Source organism: Triturus cristatus, chromosome 8, assembly GCF_964204655.1.
Source record: "Triturus cristatus chromosome 8, aTriCri1.1, whole genome shotgun sequence".
NCBI lineage: Eukaryota > Metazoa > Chordata > Amphibia > Caudata > Salamandridae > Triturus > Triturus cristatus.
The window spans coordinates 65412694-65428716 of NC_140591.1; the positions used below are offsets into that span (position 1 = coordinate 65412694).

General features: G+C 46.5%; 1 protein-coding gene across 1 annotated transcript in view; it reads right to left on the bottom strand.

Moving 5' to 3' along the window:
• Nucleotides 1-16023, bottom strand: part of LOC146801335 (sodium/potassium-transporting ATPase subunit alpha-1-like) — a 2293178-nt gene that overhangs the window by 2255715 nt on the left and 21440 nt on the right. The window contains exon 3 of the mRNA XM_085623701.1: nt 1158-1217. Within this exon, the coding sequence (XP_085479827.1) occupies nt 1158-1217 (60 nt within the window). The remainder of the gene's footprint in view (nt 1-1157; nt 1218-16023) is intronic.

Below are 16023 nucleotides of genomic sequence, written 5' to 3' on the forward strand. Positions count from 1 at the left end.
GCCTGAAGAGTGATCTCTTTGTAGTAGACATTGTAGTGAAAATGTTCTGAAGAATTCCTGAAGAGAAAAGTACTGAGCAGAGCTCAGGGAGACTCCTTTCACACAACGTGAGGTCGAAAATCTGAGGGTCTGAGCCTTAGGGGAGAACTTGCACTGTTGGAGTGGGAATAATAATTTTTACCCCTACTCTATCCAACACTTTCCCTACTCTTGCACTCTCTGGAGTAGGAATAGATCTTTATTCCCCTCAGCTATTCAACACTTTCCCTACTCTTGCACTCTCTGGAGGAGGAATAGTAATTTTCACGCCTTCGCTATCCAAAACTTTCCCTACTGTTGCACTCGATGGAGTGGGAATAGTAATTTTATCCCCTCCACTATCCAACACTTTCCCTACTGTTGCACTCTCTGGTGGGAAAAGTAATTTTATTCCCTCCGCTATCCAACATTTTCCCAACTGTTGCAGTTAATGTAGTGTAAAATGTATTTTAAAAAGATTAAAAATATTTTAATATTTGAATTTATTATATATATATATATTTTAAGTGTTTGTATATATATATATGTATTTATAATTTTTAATACGTTTCTAACAATTTATAATTTATTAAAATAATTATTTATTAATAATATTAAGTAAATATATCTATAATATTTTATATATATATGTGTGTGTGTGTATGTTTAATTTATCTTTACATTATATTTATTATTTATAATTGTAAACATTTTCTAATTATTCTATGTTTTTTTTATTATGTATTATTTAATTTATATTAATATTTTTTCCCGATATTTTTGTACTTACCATTATGAAGATAGGACTTTGATATTTTTGACAACGATATTTTTGTCACAATATTTTTGTAGGTCGACATTTCTGTTGTCAATATTCTGTCAGTGATCGGATCCCCTGAGTATATGGATACGGTATGACCTAGGATGAGATGATTTCGGATTCCCTATTTAACTGTGAGAAAAGATGCCTGCAGGGGCATTGAGAGAGTCACCCTTTGGCAGTGCAACAGCACATCTTGAGTATCACAGATTTAAGTTGGAGTACCAGATTAGTTCCTACTACCTCTAGTAAACAATAGTGTGAATTGTGCAGCCCAATCCCAGGTGAACTGAATTCTGTAAAAGATGTTTCTACTCACACGTGTCAGGTGTGTGTCAAATTTCCTCCGAAGTGCTTCCAAGGACATCTTGTGTTCATCCTAAAGGTGAGAAAGAGACAGCAACAGGTTAGGGAAAGAGACGCTTTAGACTGTAGGTGGCAAATGTAAATTTAACCTGAACGTTAAACCAATGGGACATGAAGGTGCCCCATAATGTAGCAGGATCACTGGGCACATGGAAGGCTGACTTAAAGTTCAAGACAAGGGCCTCTGTAGACAGTGGCGACCCCTGCTCTCCAAACGGTATCTAAACCACAGCCGAACAACTGGTCCTTCACTTGCTTCAATCACAGAACAGACAGTGATCCGAAAGAGTGCCAGAGACTTATCCAGGGCGCTTAATTATAGCGCTAAGACAACCAGAATTTTCCTTGGCAAGATTGAGATAAGGGACTACAATTTACTCAGATGTGGGCACCTGTGTAGGGTATGGAATACCAACCCACCACCCATTAATGAATATCACAAACACTGCTTTAGATGCGAATTTTAATTTAAGGCAACCTCAATCATCTAAAGGCTTTAAAGACATGCTGCACCTTTTTTATTTGGTTTTACAGTTTCTATATAGGGCTGACTGTGCCATTGACTGGGAGCATCATAATACCTTTAGTTGGAATATGTTGTAAGGCAGAAAGGAATACATATGTAAAAGAGAGCGCATGTAGGTGCTAGATGTATATGTCAGGGTTGTAGGAAAGTAGGTTCTTCCTGTCATAGATACCCCCACTTTATGCCTGGTGTCTGTGTGTTTTGACTGTAGTTCACTGGGATCCTGCTAAGCAGGACCCCAGTGGCAGTTTTCTCTTCTCTAAATTTACTGGTAAGTACTTTGTACACCCCACAATTGCCATACTGGGGTACAACAGGAGTCCTTAGTACATGGTACTTAAGTACCCAGGGCAATGGTGCACTAGGGGTCTGCCATAGGCTGCAGCATGTATTATGTCACCCGTGGGAGTCCATGCAAACTGTGTCTGCAGAGCTGCTATCGCAGTCTGGGTGAAATGGTGCACCTTTCACTTTAAATACAAGGCTTTCCTTATATCCCGGTCCCTGCATTTTAAGTGACCACTAAGGTAGGCCCTTCAGTCTAAGGGCAGGGTGCATGCTTCTAAGTGTGTGGGTACCCCTACAAACCCCAGACTCCATTCTTTGGGTTTTGTAAGTGCGGGACAGCCGTTTTAAGGTATGTAGTGGACACTGGCAAGTCGAGATGTCCAGCTACATAATGTCTGCCCCATATCTGGTCATGTGTTATGTCAAACTTGTTGGAATCATGCAACTACCCAGATTCTAGTGTTAGTTTGTTGATACTATGTATTGGGGTCTCTTTAAATGAACCCCAGTACCTACCTGTGTAGTCTTACAGGGTCCGCCTGACAGTCTGCGCTGCAGCCGACCCTAAACAGTATTCTGCCCCCCAGCTTAACTCGCCCACGGGAAGCTGAACAAAGGATTTCCTGGGAAAGAGAGTTGTGACCACCTCTCCTTTAGAATTAGGTAGTGTGGGGGGCGCATCCGAGCACCACCAGGCTGCAATGAAGGGCCCATTTGGTGCCCTCCTTGCATAAATCAGTTTGGACCAGTTCAGAATCCCTTGGCTCCCGCTCTAGCGCAAAACTACACAAAGGACATTGAAATGTCCACCCTCCTGTCCAGTTCCTCCCTAGGTGCGAAGAGCTCCTCCAGATGGCCACTTGAATCTACCATGTTGAATCTTGGCCCCCGGGGAGCATTTGACTGGCTAGACCAGCTGAGTAGCGTCCCTGACCTCCCTGATAGGTTGGTCACAACGAAAAACGTCCTTCCCTCTTATAGGATTCCTTAAGGGCTCCCCTGCGGGTGGGTCCTTATATTCATCCTGGACTTTGTCAAGACCTGCCTTAAGACTCTTCTGCTGTTGGACACTGGAACGCTGCTGCAGGATCAAGCCAGGACCAAAGACAAGACTCCTGTTGGTGGGAAGATTCCTGCCTCACTTCGGTGCTCTTCTAAGTTTCCGCAGCTTTGTGGTCCTGCATCCTCCGAATCAGCAACAACTCTGCATCCACCCAAGCAAGAAGGAATCTTCCTTGGAGAGAAGAAGTCACTTTCTTGCATCTGCAGGCCCCTCTACGTCGACAACTGGTTTGCTGATCATGTAACACATGCAGCACAGGTGGTGTTTTGTTTGGTCCGCAGAGCCCTGACAAGTCTTCCATGCAACTTGTGAGAATGTAATTCCGATCCAGCTGACCTTGACCGCCTCCCTGTGAACTGCATCTGTCTGCCATTGCCAAGGCTTGTTGGCTTTCTTCACAAAAGATCTTCAAGCTCCAAGTAGCCCAGGCCTCCAGCATCACCCAGCTCCAGGAACAACATCCTGCCTGCAATCTCTGCATCGTGGGCCTCCATCTTCAATGGGCTGCTAAGGCATCCCTGCAACTCCCTTTGCCTGCTGCCAGAGGGTCCTCGAGGGGGGTCTAACGATTCCCGCTGGCTCTCCTGTATGCTGAGCACCAGCCCTGACTTACCCTTGCTGGGTTAGTCCCACAGACCTTTCTGGTCTGCACCCAAGCATCTTTTCTTGTTTCCACAACTACTGCGGTTGTTAAGACTTGTTTTTATTTTTTTATAACTTTATTAAGCATTTTGTCATAAAGTATCTTGATACATAATTATATACACAGTCATTGTCCAAGGACAATGAAGGAGTTTGTACATACACAGTTTGGCTCAGTTAGGAAAAACACATAAAAAAGTATAGCCATATTCAATGCAACATCCAATATGTGGTGGACAATACCCTCAAAAGCATACAATAGCCTAGACCATAGAGAAATCAGCCCTCCCCAACCCCTGCAGCAAAAACTGTGAATACGATACAGGACAAATAGGTTATAAAGAAACTGAACACATAGTGCCCGATGTTTGATATATATCTCAACTAACCCACCCCAGTGGGGACAATGCCCTGTTCCAACTGAGAGGGAGGGTCGCGCTGCAAGGATGCAAGGTAGGTTCTAAAAGGGCCCCATATGTCCCTGGGCCGCGAGGTAGATGGTACTGTGGTGGCATATACCTCACTCCTCGAGGTGCAAGAAGCCAGGCTGCCCATCCAACCTTTAATTGTAGGTGCGTTCTGCTGCCCCAGTGAATGGCCACCTCTCTTTTGGCCAATAGTAGACAAATGGCCGCAAATTTACGAACCTTTTTGGAGAAGTTAACTACGTATCCTACGAGGGCAAGGGGTCTATTGGTAAGTTGATCATGTCCCCTAGTGTTTTGTGTACTTCCTTCCAGAAGGAGTGTATACATGGGCAGGTTCAAGCTATGTGTGCAAAGTCCGTGTGTGGGGCGTTGCATTTACGGCAGTTGTGGGGCTTGGAGGGGTCTATTTTGTGGACTCTAGCCGGAGTCAAATATATTCTACGGAGAAATTTGAAGTGAATCAACTTGTGTCGGCTATTGAGGGAGGCATTTTTGGTGACTACGCAGCATGCAGCCCACTGCTCGTCTGTTATCAAGCTACCCAAATCTCCCTCCCAGTCTTGTCATCATTGAGTGGGACGAGGGCTGCACAAGCTTTGTATAGCTTGGAGATAAGGTGAACACCTTGGTCGTTCTCAATGACTAGCGGGAGAGGGGTGAATGATTGAGGTTCGAGGGGGAAGTCGGGGAATGTGGCATGCAGAGCAGAGCGAACCCGCATTAGCACAAATTTGTCCATAAAGGTGGCATCAGGGAATCAAGACTAGTCATCTGTTTCGAAAGCGTGGCTGTCAGGGAACAGGTCACCAATTTTAGTAACGTCAAATTTAGTGAAGGTGCATTGTGTAGTTGCTCACCTGTGATCGGCAGCCATCGGGCATTAGGTAGTGGCAAGGCTGTAGAGTAGAGGGTGGCCGTGTCCGTGACCCGCCTGAGTTTTGCCCAGGCCCAACTGGTAGTGGAGACTGTTTGAATGTCGTTCGGGTCTCAGGGGAGGTCCTTGAGGAGGATAGCTGCCAATTGTTCGGGAAAAACAAGATCAGCCTCCGGACGAAGATAAGGGATTCTGGTATCTGGGTGATACCATGCAGGTGCGTAGCTGCACTGGGCAACTAAATAACATAAACGTAAGTCAGGGACACGATAGCCCCCTCTTTTGTAGGGAAGAGTCATAACCTGCCAGCGAACACGGGCCCGCTTGGCCCCCCAGACCAGTTGTATCAAGTGAGAATGGAGTGTCAAAAAAAAACTATTTGGGAGGGGAATAGAAATGTTGTGAAAAAGGTATAAAAATGTAGGGAGCACAATCATTTTGATAAGTGCCACCCGGCCGGCGATGGACAGCGGCAGTCTGAGCCACTTGTCAATTTGCGCTTCTAGAGTGTGGACTGCTCGTCCATAGTTGAGGCAGATGATCTGCTCAGGATCTAGGTGTATGTGGATGCCCAGATACTTGCCGGAATCTGTACACCACTCCAGAGGGAACTCAAGTTCCCACGCTTTCGTGCTGGGGGTGAGGGGGAAGATCACGGACTTGTGCCAATTGATGCCAAGGCCCGAGTACAAGCCAAATCGGAGTATTTCACGGATGGGAGGATCTAAATTAGTTTGTGGGTCTCGAACATAAAGAATTGTGTCATCAGCATATAGTGATACTAATAGTAGGCACCGTGTTAAATTGTAGGCCTCTGTGTAGGTGTTTTTCTTGAAAGTGGCAGATCAGGGGGTCCGTAGCAAGAATAAATAATGAAGGTGAGAGCGGGAAGCCCTGTCGTGTGCCCCGTGAGAGTGCAAAGGGTTCAGAGAGTGTTCCGTTCAGCCTGAGCCGAGCTGTGGGACGGCGATATAGCAGTGCTGTGGTAACAACAAAGCCAATAGGCATCCCAATGCGGGAAATGATAGACAGAAAAAAAGGGCCATTCCAATGAATCGAAGTCCTTTTCAGTGTCTGGTAATATTGCGACCACCGGCACCTCTGGGTTTATTCTATGTAGGGTGGAGAATAATGTCCTTAAATTAAATGATGTGGAGCGGTGAGGGACAAAGCCGGATTGGGCAGGGGAAATTATGAATTCCATTAACTGGGAGAGTTGTCCAGCGATAATCTTGGCCAGGATTTTGTAGTCTAAATTTAATAGCGAAAGGGGCTATATGAACCACAAAGCAGCACATTTTTACCCGGTTTGGGGAGAAGGATTATGACTGCATCACAAAGGGTGGGCCGTAATATTTGTCTCTCCAGGGCCTCTGCGTAGACTTTGAGGAGTTGCAGCGCCAAAAAGTCTTTAAAGGTCTTGTAGAAGTCGCCCGTAAATCCATCAAGACCAGTGGCGGAAGAAGACCGCAAAGCGTCAATGGCGGTGATGACGTCTGGTTCAGAGATGGGCTTTGCCAGGAAATCTTGCGTATACTTCTCTTGGTAGACAAGCGCTACCTCAGATAAGTAAGATTCCTGTTCAGTGTGGTCACTCCCAGTTCTGGAGGCATATAGTGTTTTAAAATAGGACAGAAATTCCTTCTGGATTTCCGTTGTGTCAGTAAGCTGCTGGCCCATCGAGGACCGTAATTCGGGAACATAGGCCTTGCCAAATGGAGGTCTGATTATCTGTGCTAGAACCCTACCTGTTAGCTCGCCCTCCTCGTATTGTTTTGCATTGTGGTATTTCCCCATGAATAAAATCTCCCGTTCAGCCATGTCTCTGTATTCCGATATTAGGGTCACACACTTTTGTTCAGTTTCTGGGTTGCGTCTAAGTCGGTTAACTCGCGTTCCAAGCGGGACAGAGTACCGCGTAAATCGTGGAGTACTCCGGCGTGTTTAAAAATGCACACACCCCATATGTATGGTTTAAATCCCTCCCGGAGAACTGCTACCGTGTCCACCGAGCCAGTGTTTATGGGAAAATTTTCTTCAATTGCTTCCCGGATTGCGTGTTGAAATAGGTCATCTTCTAAAGCGCGGCTAGGGAAGCGCCATTGCCTCTCAAATCCCTCAGGACGCGAAATCCCAAGTAGCAATAGTACGGGTGAGTGGTCGGAATATGTCCGAGGGAGAGTCTGGTTTGAGCGACACCAACCAAGGACACAAGGGGAGGTCAGCCAGAAGTCAATTCTGGTCCAGGTGTTGTGGCAGCTAGGGTAATGGGTGAAGTGTGCCCGCCCCATGTCCAATATGGATAACTGTTTTCGCAGGGACTGGAGAGCTCTACGGGCAAGCGGTTTGGGATCGGGGCGAGTGAGGTGCTATCTAGGGTCTGGTCTGGGGCGATGTTGAAGTCTCCACCCACCAGGAAGGTCACTGGGCCGAGTTTTAGGAGCTGGGAGAGCAGGGAGTAATAAAAATCGGGTGAGTCAGTGTTCGGACCGTACACGCATACCATCGCAACTCTGTGTCCCATTAAAGTTCCGACTACAATTATGTATCTGCCTTCTTTGTTTCAGATAGTCGCGTACAGGCGGAATGTGGCTCGTTTGTGGATGAGAATGGCAGTGCCTCTAGCTTAGTTGCCAAAGTTCGCAAAATATCTATGGGCAACCCAGCTAGAGGCGAAGTGGGCAGGGTCAGATGTGGGCAAATGAGTCTCCTGTAGGAAGGCGATGTCCACTCTATGGCGACAAATAGTGCCAGATGTGGCGTTTTTTGTGTTTATCATTAAGGCCATGAATATTCCACATCATCAGTGACATGTCTGAGGGGCCATCAATGCGTCCTAACTGGGCCATGTGTGGAGTAGAGTGTGAGGGTTGAATAGGTGCCATCGTACAATGATACGGTTCATGACTGTGTATCTAAATATTAACAAATGTCCCACCCCCTCCCACCAGCCAGCCTCCCTGCCCAACAAGAGAGGGAATACCAACATTGTCAAGGAAAACCATAGTACCAATCTAATTATCAAGAAAATGCAAAAAGCCCAGAAAAGGTACATCCGTAATCTACAAAACCAATTCACAGTGTACACCAACTGGGGGTGGCAACGCCATTACAGCCGACCAGCAATCCGGGATGATGCATGTTGCAGGAGAGTATCCCAAAGTTCTCACACAGCACAATAGGATAAGGGGCCATTCGAGTGGGATCAACAGGGGCCCGACCTGGAGAAAAGTTCCAAACTGGCATCTGAGCTGCTGTGGGGTGGGGAGAGTCTGCGATCATCACCAGGCCGCTGAGCGGTCTGTTTGTGAGTGCGGCAAAACTCCTGTACCTCTGTGGGTCTGTCGAAGATGCGGGCCCGGCCATTGATCTCAACCCGTAGTCGTGCAGGATAGAGCATGCCATATTTCAAGCCAAGGTTCCTGAGCGTGGCGTTGACACCGTTGTACATGCGGCGGGCCTCTTGGACCATGACATTGAAGTCTGTATATAGAGACAGTTTGGAGCCTTGCCATATGGTTTCGCCACACTCACGTGCAAGGTGGAGAGCAGTGTCACGGTCTCTAAAGTTCATGAGGTGGGCGATGATGGGCCTAGGTGGGCATCCAGGATTGGGTCGGGCCCCCAGTGTGCGATGAGCGTGCTCCACCACAAAGCCTGGGGTGAAAGAGTCCCTCCCGAAGATATCAGTGAGAATCGTCTCAACGAAAGTGTCCATACAGCCTGTAGCTGTGAATTCAGGCACCCCTATGATATGTATATTGTTTCGGCGACTGCATGCCTCCAAATCTTGATGGCAACGTCTTTTAGGATACGTTCCAAGCATTCAAGTCGTTTGAGAGATTGCGACGTTCCATCTTCAAGGTCTGATATACGGGATTCCACTACGTCGAGGCGCCTATCATGCACCTGGATCTTTGCACCCAGATCAGCAATATTTTTCTCCAGGGCATCAAATCTCTCGTCCAGAACCTTGAATCCTGCTCTCATCTCCTGTAGTAAGGAGCCGATTTGGCCCGCATTGTCATCGGAGCATCCCGCACTCTGTCTACCCTCCGCCATGATCGAAGAGTCCTCCGGGGCAGTCTCGGGTACTTTTTCAAAGGGAAGGAGCATTTGTTTCGGATCTTTGCGGCCCATGCCGCTGCTCCAGCGAGTAGGGCAGGCGATGGCAGGAGTGCCGAGGGCGGATAGGCAACTGTGGGTGTGAGCTGGTGCCGGTGATTAGTGAGAGGAGCCAGGGGGCCCTAGGAAGTAGTGGCACACCAGCAACCAACTGCAGGCAGTACTGGCCAGGAGCATGAGTGTAGCAGCCCTGTAGGAGAGTAGGATCTGCACTTATGTTGCCACCACTTTTTTTCTGTTAACACTGGTTTCTGGCTATAGTCCAACTGGGTCCCTGCTAATCAGGGCCCCAGTCTCTCTGTTCTCTCTAAACGACTTGGAGTGCATATTAGATGCACTAGTGATTGGATACTGTGGTACCTTATGAGCCCCTAGTATATGGTACCTTAGGTAACAAGGGCATAGGTACTTTACATGCCTACCAGGGGCTGAAGCATGTAATATGTCACCCCTGGGAAGCAGACTAAATCTGACACCACAGGCCTGCTACTGCAGCCTGGGTGAGGTAGTGTTAGCACTCCTCACTGAGGTATAGGTTCTCTGTATCTCACCATTCACACACATATAAACCTATCAGTCACCCCTAAGGCAGGCCCTATCAATCCTGAGGGCAGGGTGCCTGGTTTAAAATGTGAGGGGGTGGAGCAGGACCCCTCTGCAGCTGGCAGTCTATTCTCTGTGGCTGTTTTTGGATGCGGTTAAACCTTATACTCTTAAGTGCATTATAACCTACCGGTAAATGCTAACTTTGGAATGACTGCATCAAAACATGTTGTGTTTGGTGTCAAACAACTTGGAATCATACCCCCACATCAGTAACTGGTGTGGGAGTATGATCCCACCCTTCTAGAGGGGACGACATCTACCTGCTGTGGTAACACGGTCGAAATCTGAAAGAGCCCTGGCATCACAAAATGAACGCCACCAGCACACACACTGGGCTGCCCTCCTGCTGCTGACGGAAACTCGCAGTGGAGGAGGCCCAACAATAGGCATCCTGTCACAGGGAGGTGTCACTACCTTCCAGACAGGATTTAGTGTATTGGGGCTGGGTGGGTGCACTTCTAGAGTGCTTTGAAGTCCTGCACTGGGGGAGCAGTAGGCTCCTCTGTGCATATGTCAGCTCAAACCGGTTCAGGGGCTACCTGTCCCTGCCCTAGCGCGAAACTGGACAAAGGAAAGTGGGTGTAACCACCCCCTACCCTGACCTTCCCAGAGGAGTGGTCATAGAGCTAGTCCCTCCCCTACCTTTAGTATAAGATAGGGAAACCTTGCCATTGCAAATCAGATAACCCTGGACAACGCTCTACAAGAAGAATCCTGGCCCTTCGACGTTCCACTACCTTTGGAAGACAGAAGAATCTCCCTTGGAGTCAAGGAGTGACTCCCCTGCTTGGCAGGCACCAGAAACTCTAATCAACGGTCGCAAACTTTCCCGCTCCCGCCGGAGTCCAAAGTCCCTGCAGCCCCGGAAGTGGATTTCCTGACTTCTCGACAGCCATTGTGAGTCCCCAGCAAAGCTGTGGTGAGTGGACCCCATGAGTGACCAGGAACAGCAACACCCGGGTACCGTGCACTATTGTCAAGTGCAACCTCTTCACGACGTTATACGAACTTGTGCATTGGACCATTTGTGGCCCAAGCCTCCAGCAGGTTGTGCACTGAAAATCAGAGGCCTACCCCATCCCGAGTGACCGTGTGCTCCTGTGAAGCATTTCCTCACGAGGCGTCTTCGCGATCCCTTGCCCATTGGCTTGTGGGCCCCCGAAGACTTTCTTATCAAACCAAAGGGCTCCCCTGGTTGCTCCAGACCTGCCCTCACTCACCCTCGCTGGGTGAGTCCCTCAGATCTTGCTGGTCTGCACCGCTGACTTTATTCACTTTCCATGAGACTTGCTGTTGCCAACGCTTGTTGGCTCCAATCCGGTTGCCGACACCTCAGTAAGCTGCAGACATCGTGGGACACTCCGAATCCAGCTGCTGGTCATCGTCAATGCCTCCTGGTTCTCGTGAGCGAAGAGTCAAAACACCCTTGATCACCTGATATCACCCGACTTCCGTGGGCATCCATCTTCCTGGCCCCGGGTCACTGGCAAGTGACTGTGAACACGGTCACTTTTGCTTCCAAGTCATCTTCATCTTGAATCCAGCCTTGGATTCCACCGGACACTTCTTCAGTCTTCGCAAGCAGCAAATCTTCTTTGGTCTCCATAGAAAACAGCGACGCGACCCGACACCAAAAGACACCTATGCACCCGGCTTCCCTGGGTGAGGTAACTCGTGAACTCCGGTGCCCTAGTGTGTGTTGGCCCTCAAATTACTTACCTTGTAAGTGGCTTGCTTGTAGACTTCCTCGAAGTACCCTAGAACTTTAAAAATCCAACCGCGACTTGCTCCATTGAAATCAATAGGGAACCCGCGGCTGTGTTCTCACACTGCACGCGTCTCCCGTGGGTGTTTTACTTACCTGCCTTGGGCGGATTAGTGAAGCCCCAGCGATTCTACAGGCCCTAGGCCTTGTCCCCTTGCAAGTCGACTTTCCTAAACCTCTTTTTTAGTATATGGTCTGGTACGCCCAGAGGGCCCCAGCCATATTTGTGCTTAACTTATTGTGAAACGATGATATTTGAATGTGTTCCTGACTTCTAATCTCATAAAGAGATTAGTAGAGTGTGTCTAGAAATAGATACATATATATTTGATTTATATACCTGTGTGGTGTCCTTTCATTTGGTAATTCAAGAGATTAAAAGGTAAAACAAGCTGCTTTACATTCCTCTGAGACTTAGCCTGAAGGCTGCTCTCCACAGCTACCACTAGGATAGCTTTCTTTAAAAGGTTGTCTTAAACCTATCTACCATAAGAGTCGAATTGGACTGGTGCAAGGTGGCCACTATAACTAGTGGCCAGCATATGCCAGGCCAACTTCCCACATCGGTGGGCAGCGTGTGGGATTCCAGCTTGCCATTGTTTCACCAGAAAATCTCTATTTAAATTACTAACTGAAAACCACTAAAGGGACTCAAGGTACATATAAAGTCAATCTTAGTATCAATAAGTTCTAGTGAATTTAGAGCTGTTTGTGAAGAGATAGCACACCCTTGTTACAGCTCAAGCTAGGATCAGTAGGCCACAAACTAGTGTAGTTAGTACAACACTGCACAACACTAGAATGTCCTCAAAGGGTGGAGCCAGTGGGTCCACTCAGCCTCAGTATAAGGACATGACCTTCTTTGACCTGAAGGCCATGTGTGTTGCAAGACACCTGAAGCTAGGCCTGATGGAACTGTGGTAAATAATTTAATTACCGGGACTTAATTTGATACAGAAACATAATAAAAATAGCTCAGTAAATAAGAGGCAGAATCCGTGGTATTAGAGGTTCGGAATGGGCTTTATTCCAATGGACGATTCGAATCGGTTGCTCCAAGTTCCATCACCACGAAGGTTCAGGAAGTGAAGTACATACTTTATTGATAATTAATCACTTTTATACAATAGGCATTACAGTGAAGCAAATGCAAGAGGCGTAACAATTGATAGTGTGGATAAAATATACGTGCGTAGCAAAAGTAGGCGTAACTGGGTGTGACTAAAGAACGTCATCAGATGTGATGTCATAATAGGGTGGTTCCATGAAAGAATTTCGCAATGTCAGCAGAAATACTTGGCAGAAATGCGCGCGCAGCAACATGACGTGTGATTGACGTGCAACTAGGGGGTGAAGGGGACTTGACATTTAGCTCTACATGTGGCGACAGAAGTCTGGAGGGTCAAGTCAACCTAATCCCAAATCATATCTAACATCCTATGTTTAAAGAACTATGTTATCCAAAAGAGAGGTCTTCTTAGAGTAGAATCTTATTCTATACTGACTATACTGACTATACTGACTGTTAGTGCGTGTACAAGCGTCTAAGTGTCTACACTAGATGCGAGGGCGGAAATCTTCCATAATAATAGGGCTATGAATTACTTGCATAAAGACAGAGAAGCCGGGCCTTTGCTCGGTAGCTGGAAGAATGTTTACTTAAACTACTAGACAGGAATGCATTGGGCAGGGAGCGGAGCAGATAATTTCGAAGGTGAAATACAGTTTTTGGCAGGCAACAGGCTGATGTCAGACTTCGTGAGCCGCGCAGGGAATGAGACAAAGTTCATGGTCACAGATGCAGGCTCAGACTGGAGCTTTCAGAGGCAGAAGGCAAGAAAAGCTTGATGACAGAATCAGGGCCTACTTGCCTGGACTGTAAAATGGCATAAGTGAACCATATAAAGCCGGTGGCCTTTCATACTTAGGAATGGAATATCCGGCATATTCATGGCGGATCTGAAAGAGGACATGTTGACGGTGGACGCACATATGTTTGCGTCTTCATAACTGGAACTGGAGGGAACATACATGTACTTGTGATTCATACATGAAACCGTTGGGGTCCAAGATAGGGGACATAACTGATCAGAAAAATCCATATTTCCACATTCCCTCCTTGTCCCCTACTTGCCCGTTAAGAGATATCAATCTTCATCAATCCGTTGATCTGTTCATATAGCATCATTTGTTCTTCTTTTTTTCTTCTGGGATGAATGAAATCTGGATGGTGGAATACACGATGTGGCACACAGACCACAGATTGCTGGTCCACATTGTAGACATAGACAGCAACTGAATAGTATGAGAAGGCCAATACCTAGGAAGGATAGGACCTTCCATCCAAAGGTAGATAATACACTCCAAAACCAACCGGACCAAGTCCAGGTGCCTGGGTTCTGGTGTATCTGGCTTACAATCTTATGAAGGCGAGTTATGGCTTTATATACAGATGGCGAATTTTCTGGTATGAAAATGCAACAACTTGATCCGATGACCCTACAAGCTCCGCCCCTATCGGCCAGGATGACGTCAAGGACAAGACGATTTTGAAGCACAACAATCCGCATAGCAGACTGCTCTTCTGTTAAATTGCCTAAGGCGGAAATAGTTTCGTTCACTACTGCTTCAAGGGTTCTAGTTAATCTACGTATCAGCTTACTATTAGTAACGGTACCTATATAGGGAAAGAGACCTTTATTAAAATCTGTGTATTTTTCCCATGCTGTTTCAGTGTAATCGACTATTGGGAGATCTCTCCTTACTCTATTATATACTAAATGAGTATTTCTGTGATAATCAGGAGGAGCTAGGAAAACAGGTGGCAAAAGAAATCCAACGTAGCAGGTACCATCCCAATCTAGAGGCAAACGTACATATGCCGTCTGACCACATATAAAATAGGAATGGCGGGAAGCTCTAAATGTAGACTTGCCTTGATCACTAAATTCTACTACAGTGGTGCATCTACTATGGCCCATATGTATGGACCCATTCTTTCTTACACATAATTCACCTTTTACTGGAAATATTGACATAGCGGGCAAAATTGGAGTAGCTTCGGATTCGACATTTAGGATCATAAGATTAAGCGTAAAATTACCTAATCCATACACTTCATTTTCTAGATCAGTTCCTGTTCTCTTGGGAAGTCCCTCCTTGTTAGGGTAGCAGACTTTAAGTAAAACTAAGTTCAAATTTCCCCATACCCAGTTGTCTTGATAAACTGCAGAATTCGAATCTAGGGAATTAATTAAACTAAACCATGCTCCACAGGAGCCGTTGTGTGTGAACGGGTATGGAAAGAGAGGTAGAATTCCTTTATAATTCTGATAGGGAGGGAGTCGGCCACATATCCAACAATTTGTAGCATTGCTAACCTGATGGGAATGATGTAACATACTAATAAACGTGTTATTGCGCAGCGCAAATCTATAAGACAACTCAAGCGGAGGTAATTCACTAAAAGAATGTTCAGCAGTAATATTATAAACATGTCTAAAAATAGGATAATATATGTGCAACAATATACTTGCAGTAATTATTAAAAGACTTAAGAAGAACAAAATTAATAACGTCACTGTGCAATGACTACGCAGTGATTTACAGTACGCATGTCGTTTCAACATTTTTCGGGGTTGTTCTCTATTCAGATCTAAGGGATACATGTCAGAGACAATTCAACCGCTTCACCTTGGAGAGGACTTAAACAATCAAATTGCTTGACTGATTAGACCTGAGTTTTAGTTTATAATGTTCGTGATTACTCGTTTCAACCAAAGGAAGTTTTGAGTCAATGGGTGAAGACACACGAGGTGTGGTATTTACATCCGATGGTAGTCCATGAAATTTCTTGATATGACTTGAATGAACCCAGCCTTTCCTGCCCTCGATCTTCACGGCTGTCCTTGTGGTGAGCAAGACCAGTTGCGGCGACCTCCACCTAGGATCCAGCTGAGTCTTCCGATCGAAGTTCCTCACTAAGACCAGGTCCCCCGGGACTACGTCATGGGGTTTCACCTCAGTGTTGTCAGGAAAAGCTGCAGCTACCTGTGAACGACAAGATTGTAGTGCAGACATCAAGGAAGCCAAGTAATCTGTCAGCATATTACAGTCAATATCAGTTATTTTGCGTGGTATGGGCGTCCCCCACATATTTGGTGGTCTGCCAAAGATCACCTCATACGGGGATAGCCCTGTTCGAGAGTGTGCTACCATTCTCATGTAAAAGAGTGCAACTGGTAACGCTACTACCCAGTCGACACCTTTCTCTCTGCATATTTTGGACAATCTGATTTTCAGGATCTGATTATGTCTTTCTACGAGACCTGCTGCCTCGGGGTGTCGGACACAGTGGAATTTCCACTGATAGCCTAACAAAAGTGAAACGTGTTTCATTAGTTCGGATGAGAACGGCTGGCCGTTATCTGAGTAGACAACACGTGGTAAACCGTATCGTGGGAAGAATTCTCGAACCAACTGTTTGGCAGTAGTCGGAGCAG